Raw genomic sequence first — 18,747 nt, 5'->3', positions numbered from 1 at the left:
AAATCTGCCATCACTGCCGTCAGTCTTACAAATGGTTTAGTCAGCCATTTGTGGGTGGAATACCAGAAGGAAATATTTCGTTAAGTTCCTCTATTTTGTTCAGTGGAGCACTACCTACAAAAACTTTACGTTTTTTGCGCTTTTGGGGTGTTCAGTGTTACGAAAAGCGTACCTTTTTTCGACATCAAAGAAAGTTTTTAATACCTGCTGTCAACCATGTCTGGAGTATGAAGCAACAGAATGTACTGCAAGAAGCAAAGAAGGATGTTAATCTTATTTGTGGTGGTGATGCAAGATGTGACTCTATGGGCCACTCTGCTAAATACGGAAGCTATACTCTGATGGATGTGAAGCAAAACCGTATTTTAAGCATGGAAATTGTCCAGGTAAGTTTACATGTTCTTACGATGCTACTTGCTACAAAATCGTGTCCTGAATTATGTTATGTTGTATTTTCATCTTTCAAAGGAATATATATAATATTAAATGGAGTTACCCACAATTTTGATGTCGTAATTTTGCTATTTCCGCAAATCACAAATGTAATGGAAAGCTCCCCAAAAGTTACATGAGTAATGAGTATTGTATACAACGAATACATGTTTTCCCTCAGTAGTTACTACTGTTCTACCTAATGTAAGACGTGTGTTTAGAGCAATGAGGTCAAGGGAAGTTACCACATGGAATTAGAGGGATTGAAAAGGTGTCTCCGTACCCTTTCTAGTGCTGGAGTCAACATATGCACATTGATTACGGGCAGACACCTGCAGATACAGAAGTGGATTAGGGAGGATCATGAAGAAATGACGCATTACTTTGATATATGGCATGTTGCAAAAGGTAAGCGCTAAACTTTGAAGCAAAGAAAACCATAAAACGATTAACGATCTAAACAACAAGTTTAACTCTATTAGTCTACTCATTTTTCATGTAGTTTAGTTTGTGCCAAAAAAGATCTTGCTAAATGCATTAGTTATTGCAATGTGAATGGAGCATTTAGTGATCTAGTCATTCGTAAACCATTTTATACTGCAGGCAACTCGCTAATTCTGTAAATTTCCTTTGGTTAAGGTCTTTCGAAAAAACTTGTTGCTGTAGAAAAGAAGAAGGGATTTGAGCTTGTTTCGAAATGGCGACAAAGCATTATAAACCATCTGTATTGGTGTGGTTTGACAAGTGATGGAAATGGTGATTTAGCTTTAGCTAAATGGGATTCTTTGCCAAATCACATATGTGACATCCACACTGGACACAGTGAGTTATTTCCTTCGTGCTTACATCTGCCACTTGCGAAAAGGAAGTACTTCACAGCAGGTTTGTTCTGTACTTATTGTCTTTATTAACCTCAAGTGTGATTGCAGTAACATAAAAGAAGGCTGTATCAAAAGCATGCTAACTGCTTATATTCGCTCAGTGTTGGATAAAGTACCTTGTGCAATTTTCGACTTGGCTTTTGTTATAGTCGTCATTTTATTTACGTTGAAATATGTAACTCGTGACCAGCGTCACTACATAATCACAGTTCAGCGTTTTCTGGTACAGACGTTGGAATTGATTACCACCGCACTGCGCGTGTAATCAATTGAGCGTTCTGTACCACGTTCCTCAGTTGATTGTTTTGCGTTTCTTTCCTACTATATATTGCGTTGATTTTATACACTGAATCAGTAAGTAACAAGAGGTAAATGGTTTTCTCACTTGGTTGGCTATCGCTACAATTATTATTGTTTATTTTATATTAAACGCAGGGGCGTTGACAGGGGGGTTTAGGTGGTACTTTTGGACCCGGGCCCGGAATATTTAAGGGGCCCGGATTTTAAAAATTCCCCGCGACTTCAAACATAATCAAGATCTTAATATAATCAGATCTGAAGGAATTGCCATCAGAGGTTAAAACTGCTATTTCAGCCGTCAGATGGTAAAGTACCGGGCCCCCTTCTGGGTACTGGGCCCACCATCTCAGGGGGCCTACTAGTAATAGACTTTTGCGTGTCAGTGACAACATGTTTTTCAGCTGCTAAAGTTTACTGTGTGTACTTCCATTGAGAAGATAATTTAGGTCCGGTACCAATGAGATGCTGGGCCTGGGCCCTTATATGAAAATATCTCTAAAATCACCACAAATCACGTCGTTATTTTGTGATAGAATTTCAGGGGGCCCACAGGTAATAGACTTTTGCGTTTCAGTAACAATCTGTTTTTTAGTTGTTAAAGTTTACTGCGTCTGCGTGTAGCCTACTTGTTCATTGACAAGATAATTTAGGCCCGGTACCAATGAGATGCTGGGCCCTTATACCAAAACATCTCTAAAAACCACATTATCTTGAAAAGTTAAAATGTGACAACATTAGTAAAATTACCTGTATTTGAAATAAAACAGGTTGGTTGCAATTGAATATGTATACTTGAAATCAAGACAGGCCCAATTCCTACAAAGGTGTGTTTAAGATAAATGTGTTTTAATTATTTTGGTTGTTTATTTTTTCGTATTTTGTGGTAAAACTTTGGAATTGACAACTGTTGAACTGAAACCGCTTTATACACTGGTAGTGGTAGGGTCACCATACTTTGTGTGCTACTGTTATAGGTTAAACCACGAAGTAGACAGCTCATTTTAAAATGATTGTCATAAATAGGCAAATTATATACGACATTTGCATAACTTAATTGCAATGCCTTGTCTAAATTTTGCAAAAGCATAAATTGAAACCTTTCTTTAGCATAAGGTGAAAGCGTTCATGTTTTGTACGTAGGTTAGCTTCTCGTTAGCATAAACTTTAAGAGTCAGGTACGATTGATTTTGAAGTCTGCCAATAAGTAAACAAGACACATGAAATACTTTTTGTAATACTGGACTAGCTTAAAGTTTGGTTGGTCTATTGATATCCCATTTAACAATAAAATATTTTTTCTACATCTACCGGTATAACTTGCAAGGTATATAAAAGTATTTTTTGAAGTGTCAGAAGCTGCATTAACCCTTTGAAGGTTGGGGGGGGGCTGTCAATTCAACTTTTTTGTATCAACAGTTGTATCTCTAAAACCACTGAGGCTGCGACTACGAGATTTCTTGACTTTTCCTAACTTTTATTCACCTCTATTGAGCTGAAATTTTGAGCGAATAAAGGTTATAAATTGAGAGATATAAGGCATTTCTCAGCACATCCTCTGAAATATTTCATATTCTATTGTTCAAAATTTTCCCACCAGCTGGATGAAAGCAATTAATTTGGCCCATGTCTCGTTAATCAAATGATTTAAATTGAGATTATGTAAAAAAAAAATATTCACAACATTGCAATGCATGTTTTTCATTACTCTATCAAAAAATACCAAATAATTCAAACGTCATAAGTCACATCAACATTTCAACGTATATAAGCAGTTCTAAAATTTACATAGTTTTAATTTTCGGATATGCTCTGCGTGAATAGTTTTACAAAGTGAATCCCAAATTTTGAAACCGTGCCTTAAAAAATAACAGAGATATCACTCCAAAAGCATAAGAAGAATCGACAGCCCCCCCCCAAACTGAGCAAGACTCCAGGAGCCCAACCGCCTAAGGGTTAAGGCTGTTGCACTTTTAGCTTAACATTTTGGTTTTACAGAGTGTTTTGTTTTTTTAAGCTTTACTTCAAAGTGAATGTTACTGGTTTACAACTGGTAATCTAGTTCTAGAATGGTGTAACCTTGCTATGTACCAAGATTTCATTCAGCATTTCATAAAAAAGATGTCTTGTTTGAACTACCGACATTCTTGCCTTGAACATTTCAGATAAACAAAACTCTCAAAGAGGAATTCTTTGAAATGGCTGAACATGAAGGTTTGTCAGAACCTAGCAAACTTTGCTTTGCCATCATTGCAATTGGAATACATTTGTTTACTATGATTAGCAATGGTGCAGACGTGCTGCAAAAGTTTTGCAGATGTTCCAAACAAGGGAATGTTTTTCTCCAAGCTCTTTGCATAGTTTTTTTTTTTTCAAAAGTTATGTTGAGCCAAATGTTAAACCTTGAATGTACCAGAAACCATGAAGCATTTAATGCCATCTTTACTTATGTCTTTAATTGCTGTGGTAAGAACCAGATAAAGTGATCAGCAGGCCACAAGCTTAAGAACGACCACCAAAAGTAAGACAAACAATTCAAAAACTGACCTCAAAGTCAAAGGTCAGCAAGTAATAAGCGAACATTGAGTAATGTAATAGGTATATATTATAATCAATTAACCTGCCTTTAACTGTAGGCCATAAAAATGTTTGTCTTATTTGTAGCCTATTCCATTTGTGCAGTCATATTTTGTTTATTGCTAAAAAATTGTGAACAGTAAACAAAATAGCATTTCTCATAGATTAATTAGCATTTCATTTTTAGCATTTACAATCCCGCAATTATAAATATCCCTGACTTTACAGAGGTGGCTATCAGCAAGTGTAACCAGTATAATAAGTATTTTATGACAGTTGCCAGTATTTTGTTTGTGATTTCCAATCGTTGCTGCTTATGTTTCATTTCTTTCATTCCAAGCAAAGATGAAGCTATAACTTGATAGACCTGTGTTTACTATTACTATTAGTTATATTTCTGCTGTGTTCTGTACACTGCTGGGTTGATGATTGTTTATGAAGTTATAAAAGTTTAACTAGGTAGTAGTTAGCCGGTATTGTGCAATGTGCAGTAAGCATTATAACATTTCATTAAGCACCAGTAACCTATGAAGGCTTTCTGAGTACTGCAAAATTGTCAGTGAGTGATGAAGCTGTTAGACCTTACCTAGAAACCTATTAACTAGTGTTACACTGTAAATATTGCTCCGTTTTGTTAAAGATCATAGTAATTTTCTTATGTATGCTGTGATTCCTGTGAAGTAGTTGCAACATGTGATGAAGTTATTAAACTTCATCTACATAAGTCAGCACTCATGCACCATTTCAATAACAACTGTTTTTAGCATGACCAATGGTGTTTGCATATGAAAAAATAATTACATGTAGAAAAGTTAATTCAACAGTTAGATTACAGCAACTGCTGCTCATAATAATTGTGCTTCTTAAATTCAGCAACCACAATGTTCCAAAAATAAAGCAATTAATAAAAAAAAATGTTTTAGTGAAATATAGCATGATTAACAACAGGTTTCTAATAATAGTGTATCTTGTGTGAGTAGTTAATATACCATGTACGGCTTGTACGCCATTCTGTGCTGTTATAAATTAACACTGTTCTGTTGTGAATTGAAAGTATATCACTAGATTGGTAACTATTGTTTTTATCGTACTTAAGTTCCTGATTATGCACATTTGAGTACACTTGAGTTTTCATGTTAGCATTTTGATTGGGTACATACTTGTTAGCTTTTTGAAAGTATTGTACAGGGATATCTATAACTACGGGATTGGAAACTCTATGGAACTGAAAACCATTTTATACACCAGTAGGGTCACTTTTCTTTGTGCGCTGCTGTGATAAATAATCACATAAATTGACCTCAAAGGGCAGCAAGTAGTATAGGCTAAACGAACAACCAAAAGTGTAACAATCAGTTCACCTGCTGTAAATTGTAAGGTCTACGCTTGCCTGGTTTGTTTATTTGTTTGTATTCCATTAGTGCAGTCATGTTGCATTTTGCTTGCTGCTTAAAAAATTTCCAGAATGACTATTGGATTTAGTTCTGAATCTGATGACATCGTAAACGTATTGGTTTCGTACTGGATTGGTCTGTGAACAAGTTGATGATACAACAGCATATTTCACTGATTGCTGAACACTCCTGATTTACTTCTGATCCGATTTGCAGTACGCAAAATGCTAAAGAACAACAGTAGGCGGTTTTTGGACTCGTTGCATTCATTCATTTTTTGGATTCATTGTTTTTTTTCTAGCAGCGTAAATGTACTTTTATAATCAATTAAGTTTTAATATGAGTGTACATTTTGTATTATTATTGTAAAATCGAATTTTGTATATCTTTTAGTCGGCATTTTATTTTGTTAATCTTTCTGTAGTCGTAGTAATGTGATGACCCTACTGATGTATAGCGCTGAATAGAGTTTCCAATCCCGTAGTTATAGATATCCCTGGTATTGTATAGGTGAGTGGTTTAATCAATCAATCAATCACTGGTTTATTTTTTTCACAAAATATCACATCAAATGCACTGGTACATTACATAAAAGTGAGATAGGAAAGAAGCGAAAGACCTTATGAGGTCACCAAGTCAGCCTCCACCTCGGCGATCCTATAAAACAAAACATAATTACCACTTGGTGAAAGTGTTAAAATGTTGTTTGTTAAAGCATTTGTGAATTCACTTTTTTTTGCACTTCTAAACTGTTTTGCTATGTTATGGCTACACATTTAAAAATAATAGGTTAGTGAAATTTCAAATGCCAATTGTAATTTTTGGAAAAAATTGCTTCCAAATGTAGGTAACCAATTTAAAATTCTCATAATTTTGTCAATTCTTGTCCGATATAAAAAATTGTATGAACTCAATGTGATAAGCATGTCAAATTTTGATACCAGCTTCTACTGTGTGATATAAGATCTGGATTGAATGACCCATACGCTTCATGACCGTTGCCAGTATGTTTAGAAATCGTTAACACTTTTGGCTTTCATTGCAAGCAAAGGTGTAGCTATGACTTGATAGATCTGTGTTTGCTCTTATTTATATTTGTATTGTTTTCTCAACTGGTGAGAAAGTCTAGTGAAGTGAACCACCTTTCCATATCAGTGCAGTTAACATACACACTATATTATCATAAGTCTGCTTGCCAATAAGGGGCTCAAAATTATTTTGGCCCCGGGGGCCCACAAAGGGCTTAACACAGCACTGCACTTCAGCTTTCTGGTGGTCAAATAGCCACTTCAGCCACCAAACAGTAAAATAAGAATTTAGTTTAGTCTAGTATAGTGATTTCCCTAACCATGAATATTACCCGAAACACGAATTTCAAAATAAACAGGTTAATATTTGTTTAAACTAAAACTGAAATGGCACAGGTAAGAAGATTGCTATCCCTGTTTCTGCACTAAAAATTGCATTGCACTGCACTAAAAACTGCACAAAACCGCTTTTCAGATTGCAGCAATCAGCAAATGTTTGATCGAGGCCCAAACACCTTTCCCAAATCAAATTGAAAACTTTCTGACTGTCTGCACTACCTTTGCTGTAAATTCTCTTCTGGTGAGCCTAGAATACTCTAGCGCCATGTGACAAATAAAAGTTCAAAAAAGCAACCGCTAGATAGAGATAGTAAGTTTTGCGGTTCAAGAAATTTTAAGATTGCGCAAGATTTGGACCATGCTTAAACGACATCAATAAAAGTTTGTACACAACCTTTATTTTCATAACATAGTCGATGAAGGCCGAAGGGGGCCCGAAAATAAATTGGTACCGGGCCCGAGAAATCCTGTCAACGGCCCTGATTAAACGTCTGGAAATACAACAGCTTTTAAGTGTTTTAAGTTGACATGTGAAATTTAGTAGCAAGACTCTTTATTTTCAGGATCTGAATGTTATGAAGCTTTGACAGGATTGTTGGGAAGCAAGAATCTACGAAAAGATGTCACGAAATTGTCCCCGGAAGGGCAGACGTTTTCCATAGAGGCCTACCACAGTCTTGTCAATCAATTTGCACCCAAAATGTTTCACTTTGGTTATGCTGCCATGAAATGCAGGTAAGCCATTCAGCAAATATTCTGCCTAACCATTGTTAAAGAGGCTTTTAAGCATGTAATAAGCCTACAGAGTTATAATGCAATGAGATTGCTAAAAAACAGCTTGTCATCGTCAGTAATCAACGCTTATGTTTAACTTTAGATTGTTACTTGCGGCCCTTCATTACAATGAAAATAGCAGAAAGGAGCAAGCTAAAACAAAAGACGGAAATTTGCAGTTTTCTCTTTCCTTTCCAAAAGGCAAAGGAGGTTCTCACACGCTAAAAAAGATAATGCAAGAATGTACCTTCAGTAAGAATACATGTCTTCTAAAATTGAAATATGTGCTAAAGTCTACTTAAACAACCTAATAGTGCGTTTATTCGTTTCTAAAACTCATAAGCATTTGCTAGTCCCTAAACACTCAGCCAGCTATTCTTCGACAGTTGCAGCTGCTTGCTTCGGTTAAATTACGCGATGAACATTGACTAGAAATATATTTTATAACCCTTGCTTTGCAGGTTACGTTGCTGAACTTATAGCTGAAGTGACTTCAAGAGTTGAAGATGCTAGTAATGACATTCCAGAGGAGTTGTCATGGGAAACCCCTCCTCCTTTATGTCACAATCTCAAGCGTCCAGATAAACAGAGTGTCGTCAACAATCATATATCGCGTTTTCTTACAAGCGCACCAGTTAATAACAGTGAAAGTTCATAACCTTATAGATGTACTTCTGTGTTTTTTGAATGTACGCCGTACAGCATATTATTTCATATTTCGCTTTCGTTTGGGATTGGTGGTCGTATTAGTTTATCTTTCATTGATTTCATTTTTCACCATTGCCATTTCTTTGACTTATTGCTTAATACCATCGCGGACATACTTAACCGCTATAAAGTAACTTACAATGCAACATGGTAGCCTATTGCACCATATTTGTATCAAACTAGATAACACACATTGGTGAGTCTTGTAAAAGTACTTTATTAAGGGGGCGAAACATTACGTATTAAACAATAATATCGATATAACCTAAGACTTGATATGGCTTCTTCAGAAGAAGCCATATCAAGTCTTAGGTTGTTCTTCAGGTATTTACAGTTGAAATCCAACGAAATCGTCCTCATTGTTTTGGAGCGAGAATTGGGTTCTTATACAAGTCACGGCGCATGCTGGAAGAACCACTCTAAGGTTTCGACCAAGGTACCCCCAACACCAACGTGCTAATTGCCTATATGCAATGTGCCTATGGCGCTTGTGTTCAGGAGCCCCATGAACTCCATACTGCTGCTTGTACTGCAGCCAGGCAATTTCTAACACATCCACATTGAGACAGGCTGCCTGAAACCCAGGGTGCTCTGTTATGCACTTTATTTCGCAGCCATACGTCTCCCGTCCTTCTCTTACTTTTTGGGCAATGCACTCTATTTCGGTGCAACACCTGCATTCCGCTACTGTTGGAAGGATATCGCAGTTGTCGCACTTGCACCTGTAATTTTATAAAAAAAAATCAAATTGCAATAGCCATACGGCATGCATATCACTTGTGTACTGTAGTGTTAAAATAAACACTGTTTTGATATCAGTGTAAGGAAGTTTTCTTAGAAAAGCACTAGATCTAAAGGTGGATGGGAAGAGGAAACGCGGTCGTCCAAGAAGTGAAACCTGGTGGGTAACGCAGTCTACTACCGGTAGGCCTACTTATAGAAATGCTTGGGATGATTACCGTAATGGTCGCATCGATTGAAAAGGAATGTTTATAGAAGGCCACATGTTGTTATATAATAACTTCAAAGTAAATTGAGTAGCCTAATATTGCGCAATGCTACACAGCAAAAAAGTTATTGCCTTTCCCACAGTTTAAGCCATTTATAGGCCGCAGACAAATGTTTGTTTACAATTGGTATCTATATTGTGTAATGCTAATTAAATTTAGTGTGTAAAAATACAAACGCTGACAACATACCAGTTTAAGCTGTTCGTTCGAAGCTCAATATCCGAATCCATTGCATCACATACTTCAATCTCCTCTTCTGAGCTGCTTGCCAAAGGCTCGAACATGTACGGTTGAACATGGTCGTGATCAGATTGCATCGGAAGATGTTCATTTCCAAAGTCACAAAATACTTCAGCCTCTTCATCAGAACCGCTGCTAAAATCTTGTAATGTCTCCATACCACGTTATTGAAACAAAATAACTTCACTTGCTGCTTGTCCGAATTACTTATTTCTGCAGTGCGATCTGACATCGATGCGAGAGAATTCCCGGTGAAACGTCATCGCTCAACAGTCGCCTTTACGCAGTGACGCGTGTCGGATCGTAAACTATCAGAAAGTGAAAATAAAAGGCCCTCAAAGCACCCCAAATACAGCTCAAAAAAACTTTTTTTTTCCAGGCATTCTTATTGACCACGTATAAAATCAGGTTTAGGATCGGCCGCCTTGGTTAGTGACGTCACAAAAATCTGTGACGTCATGCAAAAAACGCAACTACTTGTAGGAAGGGTGCAAAAACGCGGAAAAGAAGTAAAAGCGGAAAGCCTATTGATTTTTAAATATTTGTAGGCATTATTATTGATCTAGCGCTAACTTAAACTGTTACTACTTTGTACCAGTTCTCAGCAATTGAATTTTTACAATAAAAATACTTGCTTTATTAACGTAACAACTTTCACGTTTAAATGTTATCTACAAAACGAGCAATCGTGGTTCAGTATAAGCCGCCCACAGTTTGCTGTGATCGATGAATACTGCCTCCACCAAATATGCTGTAGCTTTCTCATTTCTGCTTGGATTCTAACAATTTTACTATCGTTGGATGGCATTATATTGCTTCCCTTGCTCAACCAACCAGGATACGCCACTGGTACAAAATAGTAAAGTTTAAGTTAGCGCTACATAAATGGAATGCCTACTTTAGACTGGCAATTAATCCATTAGAGTAGATGAATCGTGGGGGGTTAGAGCGTGCCGAAGGCACGTGTATTCTAGGGGGGTCCGGGGGCATGCCCCCCCGGAAATTTTTTGCAAAATTACACTCAAATAATCGATTATAATGCTTTCTAGAAACACTTTTAGGGTAATATTTGTATGAAATTTATTAGCAGATAAACAGCTATTAACTTATTAAAGGTAGCTCTTACACACAAACGGGCAAAATATGCTGCTAAAATTAGAGAACACCAAAAACTCAGCTACAGCTACGGTACCTACTGCTGAAGTAGCTTAAGCCAGAATTCATTTCAGTCAAGTCAATTCTAGCCTAGACCTCACATATCATGTCTTATGCCAAAGTCTACCCAGCCAAGATAACAGTGTAAAGCCAACATTTGGCTCAAACTTTTGCTTACTAGGCCGATATTATAACCATAACAGCGCCTTAGATTTTCTCATTACCTAGCGTCCTAGCCCACTGACACAATATCCAACAGATCAGAATTGCCAGACTATGAAAAGGTCTTAAAGCCAAAATAATACAAAAAAGGCCAAAACAAGGAAAACATTAGACAAAAAGGCCAAATGGATATAGGCCTATTTACCTGCTTCTATTAAAAATTATAAAATGTAGGCTACATATATTTTATGACTTGTAGCGGATTTTAATAAACTGTAGCAAAAATAATTCTGAAAGTAGCCCAAAAAATAGCAAATACAGTATAAAAAGACTGTAGCGGATGAGTTTTAATCGGCCACATTACGAGTATAAACAAGCATAGAACATGTTTTGAACAATGGTGAATATGGTTTTATCTGGTAAGGTTACGATATTTGAGAAATATTGATTATGCATTTTGAAGAGTTAATTAAAAAAAAGCCTAATTCGAGGAATTCGTCCAATCTGGCAACTCTGGAAGCAATTTAAATATTGGTTCCATCGATTTGTTAAAAGAGACACATATCTCGCAAACTTTGCGCTGCTTTTTTTCCTTTCTCTCTCGCTTGTTTCTCCTTATAGCAAAAACGAGAGCAAGGGAAGCGATACAATCTTTGCATCCATAAGCTTCCAACTTTTTTAAAATTAAAACCGAGCTGAAATCATACGGGGACGTGAGTTAGAAACTGTTCTAATTCGTATTCAGGTAAAGACATTACGAAATCGTTTTACTTAAAAATATCATCTTCTCTTTTTTCAATTTTGGCAGGGGAAGCAATGCTTCCCTTGCTTCCATTGAGGATACGCCCCTGTTTTGTACCAATTCTCAGCAATTCATTTTTTACAATAAAAATACCAAACCAACACAAATTAAAAGAGTATGTCTTGGTTTATTCATATGTTAACTTTCACATTTATATCTAATCCACAAAACGAGCAATCGTTGTTCAAACGTAACCGCTCGACGAAGCTTTTTACCAAAACAATGCAAACACAAAGCGATCAGTTTCGAGTGTTCATTACAAGCCGCCCACAGTTTGACGCGATCGGTGAATAGTGCCTCCACCAAATATGCTGTAGCTTTCTCATTTCTGCTCGGATTTTAACAATTTTACTATCGTTGGATGGCATTATGCTTCATCTACCCGAATGGATTAATTGCCCATCTAAAGTAGGCACTATAATTATGTAGCGCTAACTTAAACTTTACTATTTTGTACCAATTCTCAGCAATTCAATTTTTACAATAAAAATACCAAACCAACACAAATTAAAAGAGTATGTCTTGTTTTATTAACCTAACAACTTTCACGTTTATATGTTATCTACAAAACGAGAAATCGTTGTTCAAACGTATACGCTCGACGAAGCTTTTTTCCAATGCATTTTTCAAGGCGATTCGATCGTGGTTCAGTATAAGCCGCCCACAGTTTGCTGTGATCGATGAATACTGCCTCCACCAAATATGCTGTAGCTTTCTCATTTCTGCTCGGATTCTAACAATTTTACTATCGTTGGATGGCATTATGCTTCATCTACTCGAATGGATTAATTGCCAATCTAAAGTAGGCATTACATTTATGTAGCGCTAACTTAAACTTTACTATTTTGTACCAATTCTCAGCAATTCATTTTTTACAATAAAAATACCAAACCAACACAAATTAAAAGAGTATGTCTTGGTTTATTCATATGTTAACTTTCACATTTATATCTAATACACAAAACGAGCAATCGTTGTTCAAACGTAACCGCTCGACGAAGCTTTTTTCCAATGCATTTTTCAAGGCGATTCGATCGTGGTTCAGTATGAGCCGCCCACAGTTTGCTGTGATCGATGAATACTGCCTCCACCAAATATGCTGTAGCTTTCTTATTTCTGCTCGGATTCTAACAATTTTACTATCGTTGGATGGCATTATGCTTCATCTACCCGAATGGATTAATTGCCAATCTAAAGTAGGCATTACATTTATGTAGCGTTAACTTAAACTTTACTATTTTGTACCAATTCTTAGCAATTCATTTTTTACAATAAAAATACCAAACCAACACAAATTAAAAGAGTATGTCTTGGTTTATTCATATGTTAACTTTCACATTTATATCTAATCAACAAAACGAGCAATCGTTGTTCAAACGTAACCGCTCGACGAAGCTTTTTTCCAATGCATTTTTCAAGGCGATTCGATCGTGATTCAGTAGCCTACAAGCCGCCCACTGTTTGCAGTGATCGATGAATACTGCCTCCACCAAATGTGTTGTAGCTTTCTCATTTCTGCTCGGACTTTAACAGTTTTACCATCGTTGGAAAGCACGATACTGCATCTATACGATTAAATTGGTTGCAAGTTTAAAGTATGCATTATATTGACCTAGCGCTAACTTAAACTTTACTATTTTGTACCAATTCTCAGCAATTCAATTGTTACAATAAAAATACCAAACCATCACAAATTAAAAGAGTGTGTCTTGCTTTATTAACCTAACAACTTTCACGTTTATATGTTACCTACAAAACGAAAAATCGTTGTTCAAACGTAACCGCCCAACGAAGCTTTTTTCCAATGCATTTTTCAAGGCGATTCGATCGTGGTTCAGTATGAGCCGCCCACAGTTTGCTGTGATCGATGAATACTGCCTCCACCAAATATGCTGTAGCTTTCTCATTTCTGCTCGGATTCTAACAATTTTACTATCGTTGGATGGTATTATGCTTCATCTACCCGAATGGATTAATTGCCAATCCAAAGTAGGCATTATATGTATGTAGCGTTAACTTAAACTTTACTATTTTGTACCAATTCTCCGAAATTCATTTTTTACAATAAAAGTACCAAACCAAAGTATTTTAAAAACTCTGAAAGAGGCCAGTGACACCCCTTTTTGGGGTTGGCAATGAGCATGTCTTGAAAAAAGATTACTGCTTATAGTTTTTTTAAAACACTGGAGTGAAAACCACTTATAGTTTTTTTTTTTTTTAAACTCTACGCATGGACCAAATGACTTCAAACTTGGTAACATGTAAGGGCTCTTGATAGCCCTCAATATGGGTAAACTAAAGTTTTCTCCCAGAACCATTGTAAAATTAAAGTAAGCGGTGTCTCATAACTGGACCAAAGTCACCCCATTCTACTTCTCGTATTAAGATAGGCGATGTTAAACTGCTTCAAGACGTAAAATTTGATGCTGTTAAGACTACTGATTTCTGCATCATTAAAGGGTTTCTATTGTTCAATCTTGAAAAGTGGTGCTGCTGCGTTTGGCTAAATGTGTAGCCTACTATTTTTGCTTGACCAACTGAATCTTGACTTCAAAAACTGCGTAGGCCAAGCACATTGATCCAACATGTCTGGAATAATTAAAAATGTTCAAGCAAGATTCAATTAAAGGGAATTAGTAAACACTTTTTGCCTATTGTCTGCTTATGGATATCATAGCTTAAGTCTGTTTGGAGTTCATGGTGTTGTCCAAATGTCATAGGCCTATCACTTTTGGAGTAATTGATGTTTTAATAGTAAAGTTTAAATTAGCGTTAGATAAATGTAGGCTACTGTATACCTTGGACATACAACCAATTGATTCGGGTAGATGCAGTAGGCCTATCGTGCTTTTCAACGATGGTAAAATTGTCAAAAAAGCTTCGTCGAGCGGCTACGTTTGAACAACGATTTCTCGTTTTTTAGATAATATATAAACGTGAAAGTTGTTAGGTTAATAAACCAAGACATACTCTTTTAATTTGTGTTGGTTTGGTATTTTTATTGTAAAAAATAAATTGCTGAGAATTGGTACAAAATAGTAAAGTTTAAGTTAATGCTGCATAAATATAATGCATACTTTAGATTGGCAATTAATCCATTCGGGTAGATGAAGCATAATGCCATCCAACGATAGTAAAATTGTTAGAATCCGAGCAGAAATGAGAAAGCTACAGCACATTTGGTGGAGGCAGTATTCATCGATCACAGCAAACTGTGGGCGGCTTATACTGAACCACGATCGAATCGCCTTGAAAAATGCATTGGAAAAAAAGCTTCGTCGAACGCTTACGTTTGAACAACGATTGCTCGTTTTGTTGATTAGATATAAATGTGAAAGTTAACATATGAATAAACCAAGACATACTCTTTTAATTTGTGTTGGTTTGGTATTTTTATTTAAAAAATTGAATTGCTGAGAATTGGTACAAAATAGTAAAGTTTAAGTTAGCGCTAGATCAATATAATGCCTACTTTAAACTTGCAACCAATTAATTCGGATAGATGCAGTATCGTGCTTTCCAACGATGGTAAAACTGTTAAAGTCCGAGCAGAAATGAGAAAGCTACAGCATATTTGGTGGAGGCAGTATTCATCGATCACAGCAAACTGTGGGCGGCTCATACTGAACCACGATCGAATCGATTTGAAAAATGCATTGGAAAAAAGCTTCGTCGAGCGGCTACGTTTGAACAACGATTGCTCGTTTTGTGGATTAGATATAAATGTGAAAGTTAACATATGAATAAACCAAGACATACTCTTTTAATTTGTGTTGGTTTGGTATTTTTATTGTAAAAAATGAATTGCTGAGAATTGGTACAAAATAGTAAAGTTTAAGTTAGCGTTACATAAATGTAATGCCTACTTTAGACTGACAATTAATCCATTCGGGTAGATGAGGCATTAGAGAGAGAGAGAGAGAGAGAAACCTTTTATTTTGTCTGTTGCGAGAAAAGTATACGGTACAAAATATAGACAATGCAAATAAAATAGCACCATAACTAGAATCTACAACAGACAGGAAGCAGCGAAAGACTATATTAGTCATCGAGTCAGCTGCTTCCCGATATTATGCATTATGCTTTCCAACGATAGGAAAATTGTTAAAATCCGAGCAGAAATGAGAAAGCTAGGAGGCACTATTCACTACAAATATTTAAAAATCAATCGCCTTTCCGCTTTTACTTCTGTTCCGCGTTTTAGCACCCTTTTTAAAAGTAGTTGCGTTTTTTTGCATGACGTCACACATTTTAATGACGTCACTGACCAAGGCGGCCGATGCTAAACCAGCACCTTAAACTGCTACAGTATTGTATTCTGCCATCTAAAAAAAAAACACATATTCAAATTCAAGTAGGTTTACAACACATACAAGTGAAACTGTCCTTCGCTGTACCAGTAGGCCTACCGGTACCTACCGGTACTGTTATTACATAATGTTTGGCGAGAGGCTTATTTTCAGATACATACGCAATATCTGTACCGGTTTGTAGATCAATGCATCATCACAGAAATTATTTTTTTCAGGTTTTCATTAAATTTTATATAAAAGGCAGCTCAGTCACAGAGCTGAACAGTTTGGCCACAAAGTTCAAGTGTGCCCTGTCTCTAAATAATTGCCCAACCGGCTCACTCGCCCTAGCAGTTTGGGATATGCGCCTATGCCCATTGCCAGACTATCCACAGTAGGCCATACATAATGCATACTTTTAATTTTATACTTTTTTCCAAAAAGCTGTAGCTCTATAGCCAACTGCAGCCAACAACAGGTAAATCTCTCTACTTCGAAGTGTTGGTTTGGTTTGGTGCTGAATCGAGGTTGCCAGATGTTTTTAAAATTCCCAGTCCAGTTGCTACTGAAAAGTAGCCCTCACAGGAGATGAAACAAGCCCAAAAGTAGCCCTAACTATGACAAATTCGCGCAAAATGTAGTCAAAATCAAAAAGACATTGGTAAAAATATAACGAAACCAAACAAAAAAACCACAACTGCTAAAATTTTCCCGTGACTCTAAAACAAATATAATCCAATTCCGCGGGAAAACCGCAGAACTGGCAACTCATGGAGCTGTCCTGACACAGCTCCAAGATCATCCCATCTTACCATACTTAGGCAGCCAATCTACGTCATTGTCACATGACTTTCATTTGGTTTGTTTGCTTTGATGACGTCGGGGCCCTGGAGCTGTTTTAGTCTTTGCGCCAGTCAAAGCGTCATCAAAAAGCAGTCATGTGACAATGAGGTAGTTTCCCTATCTTAGAAAGCGTTTCCAGTTAACAGAGCGAAAAAGTTGGAAAGGTCTACAAATCTAAACGGATTAATAAAAATAATGAAAAATCACAACGTTTGCTACATTTCTTATAACGTGAAGAACGAGGGAAAAATTTGGTGGTGCTGCAGCGCCACAGCACCATTACACGAGCCGCCACTGCAACAGGTAACTAAGCAAACGTTCGAGCCTATTACACAAATCAAACCACAAGCAATGTTTAAATATGGTAATTTATCAATCATGCTGCAAGTTTGACAAGTTTTACGAATCACTTGAGGGTTCGCAAAAATGTAAAATCTGTTGAAATATTCCGCACAGGAGTTGTCAGAACTTGTCAATTGCATTACCAGTCGGCAAAAGTCATATGATGGAAAACCAAGGAAATGACGTTATATGACGTTGTATGATGCTGGGACAGCTCTGCCGTGATTTGGCTGAATCTAATATCCACCATTTTCAAGTTTTCTTGATAAACGACTTTTTGTGTTTATAGCTGTAAAATTACCAAGGTAAAACACTCGAAGTTGACTTTTGTAAACTGAATAAATAACTAATCAAAGTATTGCGGGGGGGAGAGGCGTTTTTGAGCAAATTCAACCAGCTGTTACGTGTGATCTGCTGGTTCTTTTTGAACATAATTTTTACTAATATGTGGAAAAATCACTTGTCTATAAGTTTGAAATATTAATATTCTGACATTTTGTATGCTTATATTGATATTTCAATTTTTGCAAAGATACCCAAAAACGATTATTTTGCTTTATCTTTACCGTGCTAATCCAATTTTACGCAAAGCGCTGCAAAACAATGAGCCCGCTCCAATGCAATCCGGAGTGTGTATTATATTAAATAGCTTTGCGTGAGAATTTTACATCGTGGTTTACTTCTGAAATCTTCGATGCAAGAAACCATAGTAGAAGGTCTAGTTAGTTGAGCCAGAAATCGATGTTTCTGCAATAAAAATTTAACGACAAACTTTACCAAAAATCCGAATCCATCATGATAAATTTCAGTCTATTGCGGTTCTTGTGAGCATGTTTGTGTTTGCGACTGACACCGATTCATATCATTTATCGGCATTTTGAAATTGACACTCAGCCGGCTCAAATGATACCCTAAATTTCACGGTTGAGCCACCCATTGTTCACGGTTGATCCACCATCATTTCACTTCCAAAAGATATCCCAAGAGAGAGCTCAATCTGTGGCAAACACAATAAACTCTTCTCTTAAACATTTTGCAAATAACCAATCAAAAAAAGTTTAAACTGTGTATTGTGTCTAGTGTTTTGAAATGAAATAACAGTGAACACTGAACGAACAGAAATTTTTACTACCCGTACTGAAAACAGTGAGAATCATTGAATAGGAAACTTTGCACGCAGGTGCTTTTACCTTTCTGAAACGATTTCGCGAGGTTTGTGAAGAAAATGAACATTAGCAACCAGTGGCGTTGTTATCGAGAAAAACATAAGGGGGGAGTGCTAAAAAAATTACCCTCAAACTGGCGCATTACAGTGTTACGGCCAATCTCTGTACAAATCAAACGTCATATAAAACCGTTCAAGTCTACTGAATATTACGTCATGGAAGTTGCTAGAGCATGTGCCAAAATTGCACCATCGTTCATAAGACCTGTTTGGACCTGTTTGGGCCTGTTTAAACAGGAAATATTA

The 18,747-nt window shown here is 36.6% G+C and overlaps 3 protein-coding genes across 3 annotated transcripts in view; 1 reads left to right on the top strand and 2 right to left on the bottom strand.

Annotated features, from left to right (window-relative positions):
• The window catches only part of LOC145787627 (uncharacterized), a 107,931-nt gene that overhangs the window by 31,299 nt on the left and 57,885 nt on the right, over positions 1-18,747 (bottom strand). The window lies entirely within an intron of this gene.
• On the top strand, positions 297-8,589 carry LOC145787528 (uncharacterized). The gene is made up of 6 exons (XM_082599286.1): positions 297-386; positions 654-840; positions 1,072-1,314; positions 7,512-7,683; positions 7,826-7,974; positions 8,184-8,589. The coding sequence occupies exons 1-6, from the start codon at positions 306-308 to the stop codon at positions 8,378-8,380; spliced, it is 1,029 nt and encodes a 342-aa protein (XP_082455412.1). The 5' UTR covers positions 297-305; the 3' UTR covers positions 8,381-8,589.
• On the bottom strand, positions 8,543-9,686 carry LOC145787529 (uncharacterized). Its single transcript, XM_082599288.1, has 2 exons — positions 9,630-9,686; positions 8,543-9,152 (listed from the first exon to the last, which is right to left on the bottom strand). Exons 1-2 carry the CDS (start codon positions 9,668-9,670, stop codon positions 8,759-8,761), a joined length of 435 nt encoding a protein of 144 aa, XP_082455414.1. The 5' UTR covers positions 9,671-9,686; the 3' UTR covers positions 8,543-8,758.

The sequence above is a fragment of the Aplidium turbinatum genome, chromosome 18 (assembly GCF_918807975.1).
Source record: "Aplidium turbinatum chromosome 18, kaAplTurb1.1, whole genome shotgun sequence".
NCBI lineage: Eukaryota > Metazoa > Chordata > Ascidiacea > Aplousobranchia > Polyclinidae > Aplidium > Aplidium turbinatum.
The sequence above is the reverse complement of the archived record's forward strand: the minus strand, read 5'-3'. Positions and strand labels throughout refer to the sequence as shown.